The sequence below is a fragment of the Phacochoerus africanus genome, chromosome 1 (genome assembly GCF_016906955.1).
Source record: "Phacochoerus africanus isolate WHEZ1 chromosome 1, ROS_Pafr_v1, whole genome shotgun sequence".
NCBI lineage: Eukaryota > Metazoa > Chordata > Mammalia > Artiodactyla > Suidae > Phacochoerus > Phacochoerus africanus.
The window spans coordinates 117,281,590-117,303,729 of NC_062544.1; the positions used below are offsets into that span (position 1 = coordinate 117,281,590).

The 22,140-nt window shown below is 39.6% G+C and overlaps 1 protein-coding gene across 3 annotated transcripts in view; it reads left to right on the forward strand.

Annotated features, from left to right (window-relative positions):
- Positions 1-18,732, forward strand: part of CACNA2D3 (calcium voltage-gated channel auxiliary subunit alpha2delta 3) — a 795,368-nt gene extending 776,636 nt beyond the window's left edge. For 2 of the 3 annotated variants that reach the window (XM_047777060.1, XM_047777070.1), the window contains 3 exons: positions 9,414-9,526; positions 9,739-9,821; positions 15,276-15,689. In XM_047777060.1, coding sequence (XP_047633016.1) covers positions 9,414-9,526; positions 9,739-9,821; positions 15,276-15,368 — 289 coding nt within the window. In that variant the 3' untranslated portion in view covers positions 15,369-15,689. Of the gene's footprint in view, positions 1-9,413; positions 9,527-9,738; positions 9,822-15,275; positions 15,690-16,770; positions 16,855-18,675 lie in introns of those variants that run through there. The other variant, XM_047777080.1, reaches the window with a different exon arrangement.
- Positions 18,733-22,140: the final 3,408 nt, after the last annotated feature.

The window sequence follows — 22,140 nt, forward strand, 5'->3', positions numbered from 1 at the left end:
CAAGGTAAAACAAAAAGCTCCCCAGGCAATTCCAATAGGCAGCCCAGGCTAAGAATTAGAACTTCACCTCAGTCCCAGCACTGAGAGAAAGGAAGTATGGTGTATTCAAGGACCCATGGCAGGTCAGAAGGTTTGGTTGTTGGGAAGGAGCATGATAACTTAGGGTTTGGGGCAGTTGAACTTATCTGGCTGGAGGGAGAAGGTACACTGGATCATACAGGGCTTTGTTTGTTTCACTTCAGCACAGACCATTGGGCAGATACTAGGGGGCAGGGGCAAGTGGGAAGAGAGGGATGGAGTGACTCCTGCACTTGAGAAGAATTTTCCCACCTCAAGAACAGACAAGAGGCTATGGCAGGGAAACCCTTGGAAGGTACCCCGGAAATCATGCAGGTTGGCAGGGCCAGCTACCTAATTTACAGGGCCCAGGACGAAACAAAAATATGGGCTGCTTGTTCAAAAAGCAGGAAAAAGGTGTTATTAAAGATATTGAAACGTAAAACATTTCCTCTTTTCTGCGGTCTTTCTTGACCTGTCATGACATTTTAATCTGCTATTGGATTTTGTGCTCCATCAGGCCCAGGGACACTCACTGGGAAAGTGCAGACTCTCATAGACACCCCAGATTCTGTCTCTGTTCCTCAGTGGAATGTGCATCCCGCTGGCTGCTGGGTTGTCCCTTCCGCTAGAACTGGACTGAGGTGCCATGTCTGACTTAGAGAACGAGACTCAATCTTCCCTCCACAGGTCCACCCCCCCATCTCATAGTGAATGGTCAATTGCTAAGGGATTTCCATTTTAACATCAAGACCTACTTGGTGCCTGGATAAAGGGGTAGGTGAAAGGTTCACCCTGGTCACAGACTGAATATGCTATAGTGCTTCCAGCTCCCACCATGCCTTGCTCCTCCTCATACCTGCACCCAGACCTTTGCCAGGGTTGGAGGGCGATAAGATTGCCTGGTCCAGGGCAGGAGCCCAGCAGCTAAGAACCTCCCACCTCCCATGCCCCTCAGGCATGCTCCATTGTCCCTTGGACCTCGCTTATAGAATGAAAATTCAAAGATAAAATTAAAAATTTTAAGACTGCTCTGCTTGCAGAGCAGTAAACTCCAAGTAACAGTCCTTTCTAAGTGTAGGTCCCTGTGTAACTGCACTGGTCACCTTTCCATAAAGCTGGACCTTGGCATGGTAGATGGAAGGATGGATTTGGGAAGCATTGAGGAAATGGTCACATCAGGACACATTGATGTTTACAGAGAAAAGGCTTGAGAATTACTTCAAGATCTCTGGCCTATGTTGCTCTAAAGATGGTGGGACCATTAAGAGATACAGGGGACCAAGGGAAATAATTATTGGGATTGGGAACAAGGGGATATTTTAGATACCTGCGAATACTTTCTTTGTTTGAACATTTAATCATCCCTTGTTTCTCTGATTTAATTGCAGAGGCTGGCATTTTCAGAACAATGACGAATAATAGAGGGGAGAAAGAGCCTTCATGCCTTCTTCCGACTCTAATTAGACACCTCTGATTTATTCCGCAGCCTGATGCTAAATTTGGTTCATAGTCAAGTGCCTATTACTATTCTCTCAAGGATTGTTTTCAAGGATGGTTGTTTTTTTTTTTTTTTTTTTGGTCAAATGCCATATAAGCATCTATTGGATCTATTGGACAGATCCCACAGCACTGCCTCTTCCACCTCTAGACAGGGTGTCCTTCATGAATAGATTTACTGGAAGAATGTGAACAGGAAGTCAAGTGGGGCTTTCCTTGTAGCCCCCGACTGAGTGAGGACAAATTGGTACTGAGCATCATAGGTTCTAAAGAGAGCAGGCATTTGGCTGGCACAAATTTAGAGTGGAAAGCATCCTCATGACCCCCTCTCCTAAGTGTTTTGGAGGGTCTACAACTGGCCCACCTCAGTCTGCCACTCAAAGACTGGTGAGGGGCCTAACAAGGAAGAGATCAAGGTTTATGGAAAGAGGTGTTTTTCTCCAGGGGGTGTTTTTTTTCCTGCTGGGAGCCAGAGGCCTGGTGGGGAATTCCCCAAATCCCTTCTGTATTTTGGAGGTATCTGAAAGAAGAGAAGTTGAGCACTGGGCCAGTGTCCTCTGGGTGGCGGGAGTGCTGATATGTTCTATCTGAATAGGGAAAAAGAGATCTGGAGGGAGATGGCTAGGTTTGGAGAAGAGGCAGCACTAAAGTAGCTTGTGGCTGGGCCAGCAAAGATGCCTGTTTCCCAGAGGGCAGGTAGACAATATGGAAGATCACGGCCACCTTGCCTAAAGCAACATGAGGACTGCTCTCCAGGAGAACCACACTAAGGGCAAGAGGCTGTGGAGTGACTGCTGATGGCAAGAGTTGCAATGAATGGTCATGTTGGGGCCACACTGAGGAGCTCTAGGTCTTTGGGAGAATCATGATAACCACACAAAAAAGTCTGCATTTGGATGCCTGGCCACATGGGGAGCACCAAAGGCCAAGTTGTTACAAGCTATGATTAAGAGATTGCACCATGACCTGGTGAGTTGGAAATGCTTGCCTCTGCTGCTCCATTTTTTCCTTGCCCCAAATGACTGAAAAAGCTAGAAAACAGAAGCTTGAAGGATGGACAGTGTAGATCTTCAAACTAGATATGAAATTAAAGTATTAAACTAGATTGGACTAATTTTATTAACATCAATTGTTCAAAAAGTTGGAGAATCTATACATAACATCATTCAGAGATGAGAAGGCAGGAATTCAATACAGTAGGTTCAAAAATAAGAGACTTCAGAAAAAGCTGTTTCATGTTTCTATCTCTGTTAAGCTGAGACAACTCAATAAGGTTGTTCATTTGCATTCCTGGGTTAATCCTCACTGCTGTGTGCTGTATTTCAATGTCCTACTGAAGTCTGTTTGCTGCATTTCATTTAAGATCTTTGCATCAATATTCATAAAAAGAGATTATTCTGTGGCTTTTTTTTCTTTTCTTTCTGTTTGCCTGTCTTTCTGGTATAATCATGGTCAGGCTTCATATCAAGACCCTTAATAAAAAGAATTTGACGTATTTCCTTCTTTCCTTGTGCTCAAAAGCAACTTAAATATTTTGGAACTACATATGCCTTGACATGCTAACATGATTCACCTGTGGAATTTCCTGGGACTGACACTTTTGGGGTGAGCAAGTGAGGCCCTGCTCATCATCATTTCACCTTGTTTGAACTCAGCCAGGAGTCGGTACTAGTGTTCCCCTTTTGCCTCCCCCATGCTGCAGGATAGCACAGCTATGGACTCAAACACAGCTTCAATATTTAATTTCTAGTTTAAATGTAAGCAGTCCATCACCAAATGTTTGCTCTCCACAACCTAAGGGTCTGGGTCAGTGTAGAGCATGTGGGGGCATGTTGGGGAAAGACAGGAATCTACCCACCTCCAAAGAGGATAGGATCCTTTTTGGGGCGGGGGGGCATGCAAATGGAGGTTCCCAGGCTGGGGTCAAATCCAAGCTGTAGCTGCCAGCTGTGTATCACAGCTCACAGCAACACCAAATCCTTAACCCAATGAATGAGAGCAGGGATCAAATCTGTGTCCTTATGGATGCTAGTCAGATTCGGGTTTCAGTTCATCAACCACTAAGCCACAACAGGAACTCCAAGAATAGGAGCCTTTGGAGATCCATGTACCCGACCCAACTGGAGAATAGTCCCACCCAAAACTGGATCAATGCCAAATCCACATCAGTTCCCTGCGACTTATTCATTGTCTTTTACCTTTGGCTCAAATATGGAAAATTTGTAAATGGTAAAAATCTATAAACCATGAAAGACTTTAAAATCCTACCACTGTCAAGCCACAGTTTTGTACCCAATTAATGAAAAGAAAGCCAACCAAGTTCCCCAGATGCACACCCTGGGGTCCTCTGGGAATCTTAGCCATAGGTACCCCCACCACAAAGACTTGTCCAGGCAGCATTAGGGGAACAGCATGACCACTTTCGTCATCTGGGCAGCAAAGCCTCTTCAGCAGATAGTCCCTCTTGTCAAGGGAGATTGTCTTGAAATTGCATCATCTTTTTTTCTCTAGTTCTTTCCCGGTCTGTCGTGAATGGAAAAGGGAGGACTGGGTTATTTCAGTTCTGGCAATGGACACATCAAAATTGTTTCCCTCTTCCCTATACTCTTTCCCTTGAGGACCTAATTTATTTTATGCGTTTTGACCTATCCCTGCTTAGAAACAACCGCTGTGATTCTCTGTTGAGGCATTTCCCTTCCGCCTTTTTTGGCCCCCAGGCCATGGTTCCTCTGCACAGTGATGTCAGTCTGGCTGCTGGGCCCAGCTGGATGGAGGTGTGTTTTATGAAGTTCAACCCTGCACCCTGGGCCATAAATACACGTTGTGCACATAAATGTACAGCTAACATTGGCCAGACCCCTCCGAAGAACCATGTTAATAAGCAGACAGTAAGTCTTTAAAATATGGAAAAGCAGTTAATCTTTCCGCTGGCAAATCCTTCGTAGGGGGTTGTTTTCCTCCACTGCAGTAATAGCTGCCTGGAGGGATTTTCATCTCCTAGGCCTGGGGTAAATAAAGAAGGGAAATTTGCAGTGGGGCTTCATGGCAACACTTGGAGAGCCTTTACTTTGGAGGATAAATGTGTTCAAAGGACTACTATCTTGCACTGTCATTGAGCATCTGTGTCGAGTGATCACTGGGTCTGGCCTCAAGGAGCTTGAGCACTGATAACTCCAGTACAAAACAGAAAGTCTTCTGCCTATAGTAGCAGCCCCACAACAGGCCTGGCCTCTAGAGGCTTGTAGCTCTGCCCCTGTTACTCCAGGAAGTAACTTAGGCTCTCATTTCTCCATCTCTAAAATGGGCACGATTATGTCTTATTCGTATAGCTTCTATAGAAGTTGACTTATGCTTTCTGAGTCCCAGTTTCCTCTTTTGTGAAATGAGAAAATCCATATTCTTTGCCCCAGCACAATATTTGATTTTATAAATATTTTAAGAATACTTGTACACATTTTCCTTTTAAGGAACTCCAGTGTTACACATATAAGGTTAAGTCTGCCAGGACAATTATTCCCAGTCTTCTCTCCCCCACCACTACTCTCCTGTCCCCCGCCACCCCATCCTCTCCTCCCTTGCTCTCTCTCCCACTGTGGTAGGAGGACCAGACTTGAAGGTAGGAATGGAGGCTAGCAGAGAGAAGGTGCCTAGAGGCAGGACATGCATGCTTCCTTGGAGAGATGAAAGGTCAGATTCGTAAAGTGCCTCTAACCTAATGAGCAGCCATGACTTTTATCTGCGTGTCTCAGACAGAGAGTGGGAGTTGCCAGTAGGTTGATTTAAGGAGATCATAGATGAGGACTGTCAATCTGGAGATGACATAATCTGTGCCTTATAAATATTTAATTCCACTTGGTCATTCCATTCCCTTTTATCTCTAGGAAGACACTTCATATGTTCTGTCTTTTTTTGTTTGTTTGTTTGACGACACCCATGGTGTGTGGAAGTTCCCGAGCCAGAGATCAAACCTGTGCCACAGCAGCAACCCAAGCCACTGCAGTGACAACACGGAATCCTTAACCCACTGTACCGCAGGAGAACTCCTATCCTTTTTTATTTGTGCTCTAACCACATGTGCTAGATTTGTTCTGTGCATTTATTCCTTCTATGGGACCATGAGTCATGGATTGCTTACTGATTTACTATCTCTCCCCAACACATCTGATAAATCTACCTATCTCATTCATTTTTTTCTTGTTCTCTGTATCAGAGTCAAATACCCTTAGATGAGTATTTCTAAGTATTCTTCCATATTTATACTTTATGTATAGTTTTGCAACATTATTTCCCCACCTACTATGTTTTGGGTATCCTTTCATGACAGTAGACATCTCTTTCACACTTTCATCTGGTGCCAAATAGACCCTGGAATAGACACACTGTTGTTTACTGAGTCTATTGATGGACTTCCAGGTGTGTTTTGTTTTCTCCTCCTCTAAATGAGCATCTTTCTATATGTCTTCTCAGGCTCTCGTACAACAGTTTCTCTTATTGAGAAGCAAAACTACTAGAAAAATAGGATCTAAATGATTTTCACTGTTAACAATAATGATTGTTCTCAAAGTGCCTGTAAAAGTTCACTTTCCTACTGGTAGTGTAGGATACTATTCACTTCTTCACACTCTCCATCATTTGATATTACCAGAGACCTATTTTTTTGCCGTTCTGCTAGTGAAAAGTGCATTTCATTGTTTTAATTTCATTTCAATGTATATTTATCTAATTTTTAGTAAGAGTGAAACTTTATTTTTACCTATTAGTTGTCCAACTCTGTTTCTTCTTCTGTAAATCATCTTGAGGGTTTTGATACTGGTTAGGGGCAAGCATCTTCCCTTCTCTTTCCTTTTTATAAAATTCAACTTTAGGAGTTCCTGTCATGGCTTGCTGGAAACGAATCTGACTAGCATCCATGAGCACACAGGTTCAATCCATGGCCTCACTCAGTAGATGAAGGATCCGGTGCTGCTGTGAGCTGTAAGGTTGCAGACGAGGCTTAGATCCTGCATTGCTGTTGCTGTGGCTGTGGTGTAGGCCAGCAGCTCCAGATCTGATTCAACCCCTAGCCTGGGAACCTCCATATACTGTGGCTGTGGCCCAAAAAAGATACAAAAAATTAAAAAAAAAAAAACCTAAACTTCATACAGTTGTCCCAAGTATTCTTTATATTCGATCTTTTGAAAGAATCTTGGGATCATCACCTCAAATTCCATCAAATTCCTATTGAGATTTTTATTGTGATTACTTTTAATTAAAGGTTGATTGAAGGTTACATGACACCTTTAATATGTAATATGTTCCCTTCCACAATCACTGTGGATTTCTTAGGTTTTTTTTTATGTTCAATAAAGTTTGTCATTTTCTTCATAAAGAAATGCCTTTTTCCAGATTTATTCTTGAGCATTTTATAGTAATTATTGTTACTATCAATAGCTCTTTATTTCCTAAATATTTTTTCATTGGTTATTGCTAGTGTCAGGGAAAAGCTGTGGTTTTATATGCTGATTATGTAACTGGTCAGCTTGCTTAGTTCTTTTCTTAGTTCTAATAGCTGGTCAGTGGGTTCGCATGGATTTTCTATGAACACAGCAATATCTGTTCTTTGGGTGATCTGGTAGTATTCACTTGGGGGTAGATTCTCAATGAGCATTTCAGTTTTTTTTTCATGCAATTGGTTTACTTGTGTTTTTTATAGCTTGGCCAAATGTTGATAATTTGTACTTTATTACCCAAAGTGTGTTTGCTCTAAGTTCTCAAATTATTTGTAATGATATACATAACACTCACCTAAAATGTTTAAAATGCTTCTGTATCTTTTGGGTTTTATTGTAACTTTGTGACTTCTTTTTTCCTGATCAGGATTGCCTGAAGTGGACTTATGTCCCTGTCCTTTTAAGCCAGTTTGGTTTTTTCAGTTATCTTTACATTTTTTATTTGCATTTTATGCTGCTTTTATCTTTATAAGTTCATTCTGTCATTGATTTGGTGAATATTTATTGAGGGTCTGCTCTGTCCTTCGCATAACTCTAGGTGTTGGGGCTGGCAGATAACATGGGCAGACACATGCAGCCTTTCTCTCAGGGAAATTTGTTGTGAGGGCAGACAGTGGAGGCAAAGGAGCTTGAGAAGAAGGGCGGTGAGGTCATTGATGTCCTTACTGGAGTTGATTTGGGAAAGGAGAGAAGTGAGAGAGGAGAGAGAGAGAGAGAGAGAGAGAGAGAGAGAGACTGTGGATAATTCTTTTTAGGGGGTGTTCTGTAAATGAGGACAGTGAAATAGGGTGGTAGCCGAAGGTAAGTTTAGAGGAGAGTTTTGTGTAAACTGAAGGAAATGGTTAGGAGACAAGAGAAACTATTTGTACAATGATTACCTCTCTCTTCTTCCATCAGTCACATCCTTGCAGGAGCCTGAAGGTTGGACTTGGGAGAGGGGCAGCAATACTCAGCCCAGTGTACCACAGGGAAGACTGAGGGGCAGGCTTTTGTTCTTATTTTTCTAGCTTCTTGTTTCAAAAACATGGTTCATTTATTTACAGGTTTTTTTCCCCAGTAAAAATATTTAAGGCCATACTGCACAGATGTGAGTCTGGGCTGCTCTCAGATTGTCAAGGGTGAATTTGATGTGTTTTTAACCCTTAATTTCCACTACGTGTATCATAATCTTGCTATTAATTTCTAATTGTGCCCTACTGTGAAAGATGAACATATCATTGATGCTTTTTGCTTTTTGGAATGAGTCGCAGTTCCACGTTTGAAAATAACTTATATTCTATATTGCTTAGATGTGAAGAGTTTTTGCTCTGTATTTTAAAGAAATTATGCATTCGTCAAACACCTTTGGTGTTTTATCAGTTTGTACACTATGGTCAAAAATATTCATGTCCTATCTTGTTATACTGGATACAGTCCAGAGAATAGAACAGATTTGTTGAGAGAAAGATGAATGAAGTTAACTTTTAGAGAAATTGACCATTTTTTTAGGTTATAGTTTCATTCATGTGATTAGACTGATTTGATTAAATATCATGAAAAATTATCTGACAGAGATTCTAGACGTGGGGCTAAATATTTAGCTAACCTGTTGGCTCTAAAAGAATATGGGGTTTGCTCTCTAATATATTCCTCTAATGAGTGACTGGTATTGCTGGTTCAAAAATTATTTTTATGGTGACATTACTTTGTCATTTCACTGTTGGATAAGATGAGAAAGAGGTGCCATTAAGCTTACTAGTTCATTAAGTTGGCCTAGCTGTACATACCTGGAATATCAGAAGCACTAAATGTCCTTAGTAACAACATGTCTTGGTCTCTGAGAAGGATGGAACACCTTAAAGTTAGTATTAATTTTACCCAAAACAATGTACCTCTATTGTGGGCCGACATTGTGCAAACTGGTTCAGGGAAAGGGCTAGGAAGTTCACTTCTCCTTTGCCATTCGTGTGACATAGCTTCAGTCTATCCTCGAGGGAGGGAGGAGAGAAAAATCCACCCCAAAGAACATCAAATGCAACTCGGGATAATGTTTACATCCTTGGAGAAGGAAATGAGTTTTGGAAAAGCCTCACCTCTTAGACCTTAGAAATTGAGGTGATTTAACCAACTCTGGCTCACTTGTTTCATGCACACAAAAGTCCAATCTTTACAAGATGAGTTTTATGAGCTAGGTAGGGACATAGCTGTAGGTTATAAACTATTGTCTTAGTGAAGCTTCATACTTGAAAGTGAAGAATCTCATGGAAGGAGGCACCTTGTTTTCCAAAATATTATATCATTTCCCCTACCCTGGCTGTTTCCTCATGGCTGTTAACTTGAGGGATGATAAATGACCGCTCACTGTCTCTCTGCCTCTTGTTCCAACAGGTCTTTTGTCATCCAGCAGATCCCAAGCAGCAATCTGTTCATGGTGGTGGTGGACAGTAGCTGCCTCTGTGAGTCTGTGGCCCCCATCACCATGGCACCCATTGAAATCAGGTATATCCTTTTGTGTGTAGGTCCAGCCACTACTGATGAAGCTGGTAAGGGGGATCGACCATAAGGAGTGTAGGGGAGAAATCTTATAGAGGGAGAGAGGATATCCTTTCCACTGTTAGAGAAATCATTAAGGGGGTTTAGTGCCAGGTTTTGACCTCTGAAATCAGAGTAAGGAAAAGGAACATCTCGGAAATATGCCTTAACTACAGTCAACATAACGAATCCCTTAAATGTGAACGTTTAAAGGCCCAGAAAATCAGAAGGCGTCCAGAATCTTGTCATGGCTTCCATCCTGAGGTAAGTCTGAGGACCCTTTTCTACTCTTTTCTCAACCTGAGAATCTCACAATCATCAAAGAACTATTGCTCAAAAGTTTACTCTTGAGAAAATAATCCCCTTCAGATAAACCAAAGAAGAATATACAGAAAGGCTACATAGTACTCTGCTTTCAGCTCCTCAATACCTTCTTATTTAGTGCTTAATAGTCTTTTCTTATTATATCCATGTATATGTTTTTAAAGTCTCTTTACTATCTTCACTATTACAGATGTGCTATAATTTTATCACTTTCCACTGTTACACATAAAGTGGCTCTGACCATCTTGTTTTACTTATTTCAACTTTTAGTTAAATAAAACTGCTTGCTTTTAGGCAGCCTTTTATTTATAAGAAATTCATGTACAGCAAAATTGGCAATATTAATGTCAGTTCAAGAGTCGCAATATATAAAGGTAGAATGATAAGCCCTTAAACCCCCTTAATCCCAGAACTATAAAGGCAATGCATTTACACCAAAAAGTAATGATCAGAGAAAAATTAAGTTTAGTACTGAGAAGTGTAAACTTATCATAGATGTAGATGAATTAGCCCCTGCAATGCTGTAAGCAAAAAATCTTAAATATAGCAAAAAATGCAAATTTAAAAATTAACTCCACCCCTACCTTGAAAAATGGAGAACTTACCTAGACCAGTTACTATAGGTAGACTGAGAAGCAATCCATTTTTTAAAATGCCATCAGAGCCAGCTAGCTGTTAATTTCACCTATAAATAGCAAATAATTTTAATGTTATTTAAACTCTCCAAATCCTAGAAAAGATTTTAAAGTGAGTATAGTATTAAGAAAGAGATTTATTGAGAATATTTACTTTTATATTCAAGGGAGAGTTTATTAACAATATATGCAAAAAGGCTTTTGATAAAATTCAGTAATCACCCCTCATGAAAGCTCTATGTAAAACAGAAATATGAACAATAGTCCAAAACCACTAAAACCACTTCAATTAATATCAGAACTGCATACTTGGCACTAAAGTCATTAGAGTAAAAATCTTCTAGAGTTAATGATTTGCTTTAGTAACTAGATACATGATAAACACTAAAAAAAAGAAAATCGGTATTTTTTTTCTTTAAGTTTCTAGACCCAGTGAGATGAGGTTGGTGGAACAGAATAGAAATTCTTATATATGGCAGAGTTTCCATTCAAAGGGGAGAGTATAGAATGGACTTGAATGGTAAGTGATGTTCTCACAAGGAATTCTAGAGATTGGATCCATGCTCTTCGATCAGGAGAATTAATATTGTTAAAATAGCCATACTACCCAAAGCAATATACAGATTTAATTCAATCCTTATCAAATTACTCATGAAATTTTTTACAGAACTAGAACAAATAATTCTAAAATTCATATGGAACCATGACAAAACAGAATTGCCAAAGCAATCTTGAGGAAAAAGAACCAAGCAGGACGCATAATAATGCTTCCAAAGTTCAGACAATACTACCAAGCTACTGTAATAAAAGCATCATGGTATTGGTACAAAAAGAGACATATGGCTCTATGGAACAGAATAGAGAGCCCGGAAATAAGCCCACATACCTACAGTCAATTAAACTTTGACAAAGGAGACAAGAACATACAGTGAAGAGAAGACAGTCTCTCCAGCAAGTGGTGTTGGGAAAGTTGTTTGGCTGCATATAAATCAGTGAAGTTTAGAACACTCTTGGAGCTCTCCTGTGGCACACTGGGTTAAAGGTCTGGCATTGTCACTGCAGTGGCTTGGATTGCTGCTATGGCATGGGTTGGATCCCTGGCCTGAGAATTTCTATATGCCATGGATGTGGCCAAAAAACCAGGGGGGGGTCATTTTTGGAGTTTCTTCATGGTACAGTGGGTTAAAGATCCAGCATCATCACTGTAGCTGTTCAGGTTGCTGCTATGGTTTGGGTCACTGCTATGGTGCAGGTTGGTGTGGGACCTTCCACATGCAGTGGGTGTGGCAAATAAATAAATAAATAAAAATAAAATTATCTCCATTAAAAAAGAGAACAGTCCCTGAAACCATACACAAAAATAAATTTAGAATGGCCTAAAGACTTAAACATAAGACGTGACACCATAAAACCACTAGAAAAGAATATAGGCAAAACATTCTCTGATGTAAATCATAGCACTGTTTTCTTAGGACATTCTCCCAAGACAATAGAAATAAAAGTAAAAATAAACAAATGAGAACTAATTGAACTTATAAGCTTTTTACCCCGCAAAGGAAAACATAAACAAAATTAAAAAAACAGCCTACAGACTGGGAGAAAGTATTTGCGAATGATACGAGTAAGGGTTTAATTTCCAAAATATACAAACAACTCACACAGTTCAATAACAACAACAAAAATAGCTCAATCAAAAATGGGCAGGAGACCTAAATAGACATTTCACCAAAGAAGACATACAGATGACTAGTAGGCATATGAAAAGATGGTCAACATTGCTAATTATTATAGAAATGCAAATCAAAACAACACTGAGGTACTACTTCATACTAGTCAAATGGCCATCATTAAAAAGTCTACAAATAAGAGTTCCTGTTGTGGCTCAGCAGGTTAAGAACCAGACATAATGTCTGTGAAGATGTTGGTTCAATCCCTGGTCATTCAGTGACATTGTTGCAAGCTGCAACATGGGTCACAAATGCAGCTTGGATCCAGTATTGTTGTGGCTATGGTGTAGGCCTCAGTTGCAGCTCTGATTTGACCCCTATCCTAGGAACTTCCATGTGCCACAGGTGCAGCCCTAAAAAGAAAAAGAAAAAAAAATCTACAAATAACAAATGCTGGAGGGAATGTGGAAAAAAGGGAACTCTCCTACACTGTTGGCTGGAATGTAAATTGGTGCAGCCACTATGGAGAACGGTATGGAGTTTCCTCAAAAGACTCAAAGTAGAGTTGCCATATGATCCAGCAATTCCACTCCTGGGTATGTATACACAGACAAAATTATAATTTGAAAAGATACAGGACCCCTATGTTCACAGCAGCATTACTTGCAATAGCCAAGACATGGAAACAACCTAAGTCCACTGACAGATGAATGCATAAAGAAGATGTAGTGTGTACACACACACACACACACACACACACACACACACACACACACACACACAGTGGAATATTACTCAGCCGTTAAAAAGAATGAAAAAATGACATTTGCAGCAACATGGATGGACCTAGAGATTATCACACTAAGCAAAGTAAGTCAGAAAGACAAATATATGATATCACTTATACGTGGAATCTAAAATAGGACGCAAATGAACATATCTATGAAACAGAAACAGTCTCACAGACATAGAGAACAAACTTGTGGTTGCCAAGAGGGAGAGAGGAGCTTGGGAGGGAAGGATTAGGAGTTTGGGATTAGCAGGTGCAAACTATTGTATATAGGATGGATAAACAACAAGGTCCTATTGTGTAGCACAAGCAATTATATCCAATGTCCTGTGATAAACCATAAAGGAAGAGAATATGAAAAAGAATGTGCATGTATATGTGGATATGTGCGTTTATATCTATCTATCTATCTATCTATCTATCTATCTATATATGTGTATATATATATATATATAGAGAGAGAGAGAGAGAGAGAGACAGGGATGTATAACTGACAGTTTGCTGTACACCAAAAATTAATACAACATTGTTAAATGAGCTATATTTCAAATAAATCAATAAATAAGAAATTCTAGGAACAGAAGAGATATTCCTATCCAAGACCAGAAAGTTATGATAGAAAAACAGATTTATTTAACTACATAAATATTATAACTCTTCAAAGGTAAAAGGTAAATGAAAGTTAGTATTCAATTTATAGAACTTGAAAAGATATGTATAAATCAAAGCATAAAGAATGCTTTAAATTGACAATTCCTGGTATGGCTCACCGGTAATAAACCCTACTAGTATCCATGAAGACATGGGTTCGATCCCTGGCTGGGTTCAGTGGGTTAAGGATCTGGCACTGCCATGAGCTGCAGTGCAGCTCACAGATGTAGCTAGGATCCTGTATGGCTGTGGCTGTGGCCAGCAGCTGCAGCTCTGATTCAGTCCCTAGCCTGGGAACTTCTGTATGCTGTGGGTGCAGCCCTAAAAAAAAAAAAAAAAAAAGGAATGCTTTAAATTGATGTCAAGCTACTGCATATAAAAATAAACCAAGGAGTTCCTGTCATGGTGCAGAGGAAATAAATCTGACTAGGAACCACGAGGTTGCAGGCTGGATCCCTGGCCTTGCTCAGTGAGTTAAGGATCCAGTTTTGCCATAAGCTGTGGTGTAGGTTGCAGACTTGGCTCAGATCTGGCATTGCTGTAGCTGTGGCATAGTCCAAGAGCTATAGCTCTGATTCGACCCCTAGCCTGGGAACCTCCATGTGCCATGGGTACGGCTCTAAGAAGCAAATAAAGTAAAAATAAAATAAAATAAAATAAAATAAAATAAAATAAAACCAAGAACATGAAAGAAACAAGTCATTGAGTGATCAGAAAATACAAGTACCGTGGAACTATCTAGCAATAGCCATCAAAGGCAAAAATGCCCTTTAACTCTGCATTCTCACTCCTGGACATCATCTTAGGCAGGGGCAGGAGCAGCTATCATTGTTTGCTAAGGACCTACATTCAGCACTCTTTGTAGAGTGGAGTGGAGAGCAGTGGAGAGCAGATGAGAAGATGAATGATCCTCAGTAAAAAAAAAAAAAAAACTAAATCAAATAGACCTGTAATAATGGAAGTGGAGAAATTTCCATCAATTAGTGGTTTAAAACTTGATACAGAAATGAGTAAATAATATGATCTCATTTTTGTAAAACAGAGCCTCTTCTCTCCAAATAAAAAAGAAGACATACACAAAACCTTCCAGGAGTTCCTATAGTGGATCAGCGGTAACAAACCCAACTAGTATCCATGAGGACGCGAATTCAACCCCTGCCCTCACTCAGTTTGGTAGAAGATCTGATGTTGAGCTGTGGTGTTGGTCGCAGACGTGGCTCAGATCCTGTGTTGCTGGATATGCCATGTGTGCAGCCCTAAAAAGACAAAAAACAAAACAAAACCTTCTATAGCCAAGTCTCTGAAACCATCAGCCCCTTAGATGTGATCATTTACTTCAAAGGCCAATATTTTGCTTTTATAATATAATCACAACAGACATCTCTACCAGCAGCACTGGACTTCTTGAGTGTTCTGCCTAGTAGGATTCAAAGAGTCATTTTGAATATTTTATGCGTTGACAAGTGAAATCAGAGAGTCTCATACCAACATCATGAAATGTAGACAGATCCATTTCCTGGCATTTAAGTCCCAAATGATTTTGTTCATACACTGGAGAGTGGGGAGATGTCTGGGGACTCCACATAGCTTGGGAGGTTTAAGGCATCTCGGTCTCCATCTCTGCTCTAACCAACCCTGCCTTTCCCTGTAGGAGAATGCGAGGGAGTGTGGGGGTGCACCGAATCTCCAGGCCAAGATGGTCCTTATCCTGTTCCCTCTGCTTTTGATGCTCTTCTCAAGGTGACACTGATGGAGATGTTCTCTTGGCATGCTAAGTTATGGATAAACTGTGAACCAAAATATGGTGCGACAATAGGATACATGAAATATAGTCCAACCATCAGCATCTCATGATTTTAAACTGTGCGTGATATAAACTCTTAAAGATATGTTGACAAAAAAGTTATCTTTTTATTTTGCCAGTTATGCAAATGTGAGTTTGCTACATTATAATCACTCTTCATCAGAAACGGGACTGCGAGTGGGCAGTGTCCCTTCTGCTTGAAACCCATTGAAACCAATTTAAAACTGTGTACTTTTTAAATAAAGTATATTAAAATCCTAATCTCCTGGTTTGGGTTTTATTATCATTTGATTGCTGAGAATACAGAGTAGAAAGTGCATGAAAAAGTCACCCATTCCAGACAGCAGGAAAGGATGGTTGTTGGCAGAGACTTTACTCTAAAGCAGATCCTAGACAAATATTTAACAATTGTTTAGATGCTCCACTCTCAGTTATAAAAATATTTACAGAAGTGAATCAAAATATCGTCTACATCAGAATTTAATACACAGAACCTTGAATTTTGTTGAACAAAACTTCAATAGAAATCATAATTTGGAGGAGAACACAAGCTTCCATAATATTTAAGTGTTGAACTATTTGGGAATAGACATAAAGAAGTCATAAATCTATGAATTCATTCTGAGAAGAGTTGAAGGAGGAAAAGAACAATGACTGCAAATGAGTCAAGGTTTTTGCTTGAGAATTTGGCTTCTGGCTTTCCCCGTAAACAAGAGATGAAATTCAGTCTCATGTATTACAGAATGTGAAACTACCCAGACCTGTAAGCATTTCTAAAACACTGGATCCTGGACCAAAGAAAACAGATTCCATTGGCTTATGATTCCCAAGTAACCATTCCAAGGGAAATAATTCCCATGCCTACATAGAAATGAGAATATCTTTCTTTAGAAAGTGGACATCTAAAAGTCATGGGGAGAAATCAACTTAAACTCTTTTCAAAAAGCTACATTATCCTGTTGATATTTTAGACAAACAAATGTTATTGTACTACTTTATACTAAAATGAATCCAGTATTTGTAGGAATAGAAAGACTAGATTTTATACTTCTTTACTATTCCTCCAACCTACAAGGTGTTCCTGCCCCGTAAGCATGCTAAGTGGGCACCTACCTCAGGGCCTTTGCACCTGCTTTTCCCTCTTTGTGGGATACTCTTTCCCCCAGATATCTCATGCCTTCCTTCTTTACCTGCTTCAGGTCCTTCCTTCTTCACAGTCCACCCTGACTTGCCAGTTTACAGTTGCTACTTCTACACTGCTCCACCCTTCCCTCTCCCCTGTTTGATATTCCTCTGTAACAGTTATTACCATTGGATTTGCTTATTGTTTGTCTTTCCCCAGGTGCAAATAAACACCAAGAAGGCAAGGATTTTGTAAGAGCAGAGTGTCTGGCTCAGAGCAGACCCTCAATAAACATTTAAGCAAGTAAGCAAATGACAGTAGTAGTAAGAGCTATGCTACCAACGTAGGGGGTGATTGTGGATACATCCATCTGCCTGTGGTATAGCACCAGGTGGGAGTATCAGCTTTACTGCAGAAAGCAAGGAGTAATAGGATATTCTCTATTATCCTGACATTGCTCATTTTTTAAGACTTCTACCTGCAATATTAATGATTGGCACCAATCATATCCAAAGATACTCTATCACAGAATGTTTTTATTAAAATGTTTGGTTCGGGAGTTCCCATCGTGGCACAGTGGTTAACGAATCTGACTAGGAACCATGGGGTTGCGGGTTTGATCCCTGGCCTTGCTTGGTGGGTTGAGGATCTGGCATTGCCATGAGCTGTGGTGTAGGTTGCAGATGCGGCTCAGATCTCGAGCTGCTGTGGCTCTGATTCGACCCCTAGCCTGGAAACCTCCATATGCCATAGGAGTAGCCCTAGAAAAAGGCAACCCCCCCCCAAAAAAAAAAAGTTTGGTTTGTTACTTATAATTAAGAAGATGAACTATAAAGTGATACAGTTTAACATAGCATTATATGGCACAATTAGTTACTAAAATTATAAACTTTGTTATTAAGTATAATTGGTATCAGATTCAGAAGGCACCTAGAGCTAATCAGAATGTAACAATGCAACAATATTCTAAAATGTAGAAAACAATAACTATTAAAAAATTAACGCCATTAAAACTTCAAAATAAAAAAACAGATATGGAAATATTAAAAACTTTCATATGTGTACCTATTAATGATATAAAATATATTTTATATGTATATACTAGATAAAATTCATTAAAATATAGTAGAACAATTGCAATGTTTATTGAGGGTAGACTAGTAAAACACAGCATAGACAAGAATAATGGTTTGATACCTTTATCTTAAAATTAACAACAGAACAACTCCATGTGCTATACTTTCTTTAGATTAAGATGATGTAGGACCCTAAAATGAGATAGTGATGGCAGTGGTTAAAAACTAGTATTTAATTGTGTGAAATGGTTTTAAGATAAGGTAATATGGTATTATTATTCACATTATGAACAGTATAGCACTACAGAGGATAATATTTCTCTTGTTATGAGACTATATAGTTTAGTGAAATATTAAAATCATAAGCAGAAGAGCACAGTTTTATTGCTATCAGTATTAGAGGTCGTAATAATTTAATAGACCCTCGAGAGCCATTTGCAGTGTCTGTAATTTGGGAAATTTGTGAAGATGCCTCTAATTGGCACATATATGCTGGGGGGCCTCTTGAGGGCATTTCGGCTCATGTGACTTTGTCTCATATATCCAGCTTGTAGCAGGTGCAGTTCCTGCTGGGGACTTTGCAGGCATCAACTCCCCTAATCCAGTGATTACATCCTTGGCAACTTTGCCCACTAGTGGACATGTGGCAATATCTGTCACAATATTGCCACAATAGTGGTTGTCACAATTTGGGACAAGAGGAGGTACTTCTGGCATCTAGTGGATAGAGGCCAGTGATGCTGTTAAACACCCACCAAATTCTGGGACAGCCCACACAACAAAGGATTATTTACCATTTCAATAATGCTGAAGTTGAGAAACCCTGATCTAATCACTTAACAATCAACTAGCTTTTGTCTTTACAAGTTATTAGATGCCATGGATCTTCTGGATCTCCACATGGCATCTAAAATATACATGTTTGCTCCATTAATGCTAGGAATTCCTTACATAGCTTGAGATACTAACATACAGATTCAATTCAGTAGCAATCCATGTGCATGATGTCGTAAAATACTCAGATGATGGGGTTCCTCTTGTCCTCCAGGCCTCAGCAGTCTTCCACTGAACACCCAGGAATCCTCGCTCACTGGCTGCTGTTTCCTTCAGAGCAAGGTACTCATGGGGCACTGGCATTGTCCCGTTCACTCTCCGTCTCCCCTCCCGATACCCCTGAGAGGGGGCTCAATTTTCTCTTTCACTGCTATATTCCAGTGCTGGGGATTACTCCTCAAGTTCATGACACCCAAGAGGTGTTTGTGGAATGAATAAATAAGCCACCCCCATGATACCATTTATCAAAGTCCTCTATTTACATGTTATTATGCAGAGAACTTTCCGTCTTCATTTGCAGGACCTGCCATTATTCCCATTGAGGCTCAACAAGCAAGTTATCCAAACCGTAGAGCCAGTAAGAGGCAAAGCCTTCTATCATACCTTCCACCCCAACCATTACAATACAATATGCCATATGCATACATATCAGTACAGTGAACTATAGTCCCCCAAGGCAGCAGACCCCAGTCCCCTCAGATAGGTAGGAAGTCAAGATGGCAATACTTTCTAGTTCGGCATACTATAATTCAGCAGCATTTGGGCACACAAAATGCAATATACTATAGTAGATTGTAGTGATGTTTTTGTTAACTCTGGTTAGTCACACAGAATAATGTGACACTACGGATACATCTACAGAATGTTCAAAATACAGTAATTTCTCATGTACACATTATAAGGAGATGGTTTAAACCAGGAGTCAGCAAGCTTTTTCTGTAAAGGACCAGAGTGAATATTTTAGACTTTGTGGGCTATGTTTTCTGTCTCTGTTGCAACTATTGAACTCTGTGTAACTATCAGCACAAAAGCACCTGTGTTCCACTAAAGCTGTCTTTGAGGACATTGAAATTTGAATTTACTCTATTTTCATGTCACAAAGTATTATTCTTCTTTAGAGGTTTATTTGAGATTTTAAAAATGTAAACACCACTATTAGCCTGAAAACAATACGCAATAGGCAGTGATCCAGATTTGACATGTGGGCCATAGTGGGTCAAGTCCTTGACTTAGACGAGCACTGCTGCCAATTTTGGAAGCTTTCCTAATGTGAGAAGTTAGGAATATCCATGCATGCTAGAGGTGGGTCAGTGCTTTCCATATGGGAGTTTCTACAGGACCAATATGACCACATGACTTGTATTTCAACATCATGCCAGCTAGCACCTTTTCAAACCCTCTAAGTATGCTAGTATCATCTAATGTCTTTCTGTGTATGTACTACAAACATAAAGAGCATGACTCACTATAGGGTGCTAGCATCACTGCAGCTTGAACTGTAAGGTGGAGGTAAAGGCTGACATTACGCCCTTGAGCACAGTATATTATAATTTCTGGTCCCACAATTACATGGAATGAAGCAAAACATAAAAGGACATTGCTGCTGCCAGCCTTGGCTGTCTTAGAGTGGTTACTTCCCTATCAGCCTGTGCTGTGCTGTGCTGTGCTGTGTGGCCTATAATACTATAATACTGTGTCATACTGCTATAGCCCACCACGTTAGGCTATCGAGAATCTTGTTAACAAAAATCCTGCCACAAAATTCTATACCAGCTAACACCATACTGCAATTACCCTCTCCCTTAATGGCCAACAATAAACCAGTGATGAGAGATAAATATTTGAGTGTCATCTTTTCAATAAGATATTGGGACAGTGACATGATATGCACTCCTCACTGTAGATCAAGAAAAGTCCTAAATTATAGTCATACTGTTCTTAGATTGACTAGTCATTCTATATTGCCCTTGAATGTGCTACTGCGTCATGCAACCACATAATCTCCAAGCTATAGCAGTAAGCAGGGGGCAGAGAGGGGAGCATTTATTGATCACTGACTGTAAAAAGCACTTCCCAATAATTCTGTGAAGTGGGCAGAACTAATTCCTCACAGTGAGCACCAGCTACAAAAGGGGCATGTTGCACACGACAGATGTGAGATTCAGAGATTACACACCTTGCCCAAGTCACACAAGTAGTGAAAGACAAAGCCCTGTTTACTTTGCCACCTTGTCAACTTTCACCTTGTCTCTTCTCTTTTCATGCCACATTCTTTTCTCAAGATCCAGTAAAGAGCAGTTCCACCAGTCATGGTGTGTTATACTATCAGTAATGTCAGCACCAGCATTATTATTGTATTATTCCATATATTGTCTTAACAGAACATTTGACAATATTATTACTCCACAGTATGGTACACCAATGACCCTCTGTCATTATTTCAGTAGCAACAACACAATTACACTCTATGTACTTTTTATAACAATAATGCTGCCCTCCTTTGTCCATAATCCTGCCTAACTTCTGGTTATGAGAACAATACACCTGCTGTGCTAGTGCAGCCTGCAGTTTTAGTGAAAACAACAGAAGTGATAGTATGGAGCCCAGTGGTCTGTACAGTCCTATGTCTTGGATCTGGAAAGCCACTGTTGTGAATGAAGTTTTCAGGGAATAGTTAATGAAGCATTACCACTCTTCAAAGGAAGGTCTATGGTCTGTGACTTCCTCATTTCACTTTGCTAAAAGCTTGCAGTTTGCTCAACAATCTTAGAAATCACTTGGGTTCTGTGCCAGCTCTAATATTGAAAATAATCCCTTTGCTGTACCACTCTACACGATGGTCTTATGATTTTCACGTTGTTATGATATTACCGCTAAGCTATGTCACACTTGCTTCCAACTTGGAAGCAGTTCTGCCACTACAATAACCAGTGTGTGATATCTATAATTTTAGCAAAGATATACAACCAGTCCAACACTTTTAAGTATTTACTGAAGAGATACACTCCTCAAATATTTACAGAATTTATATACCATAATGCACTTTGGTTTATTAGCACAATAATCAAACAGCATTCTGAAAGAACGCACATATTATGAGTGTCCTAAATATTTGTAATTTATAGTTTTATATGAGTATCATGTACTTTGCCACTGATATTTACCATCAACCAAGTTATTATTCTTTACTATTTTAGATACATTGCATAGAATTAGATGTAGTACAAGAAGATATGGTACATGTAAACAAAGTTCAGTAACGCATGAATGCTATGCCATGTGAAGAGATCTACATTATTTTACATTATTGTCAGGTATGTTATAATGTTCTATAATGTACTTTCTCTAATACCAGAGTAAATAGTAATCTATACTAAGTTTTGTTTTATTCCTATAATTCCAGAACCAACAATGATACCATAATGAAGTTCTGCTTCCAAAATGGATAGCAACAATTATGTTAGACAGGGGTATTTTGCAATTTTTTAGCCTCAATTTGCTACCAGGCAATCTATACTAAACCATAACACACCACTTCTTATCTTGTAGCAATAACAACAAAGTACCAACTTACCTGTAAATTTAGTATTATTTTATTTTTCATTAGTATTATTTTTAGTTGTAATGTTGCTAAAAGTACAGTATGTCACATTTAACATACTACTCTGACACTACCAAA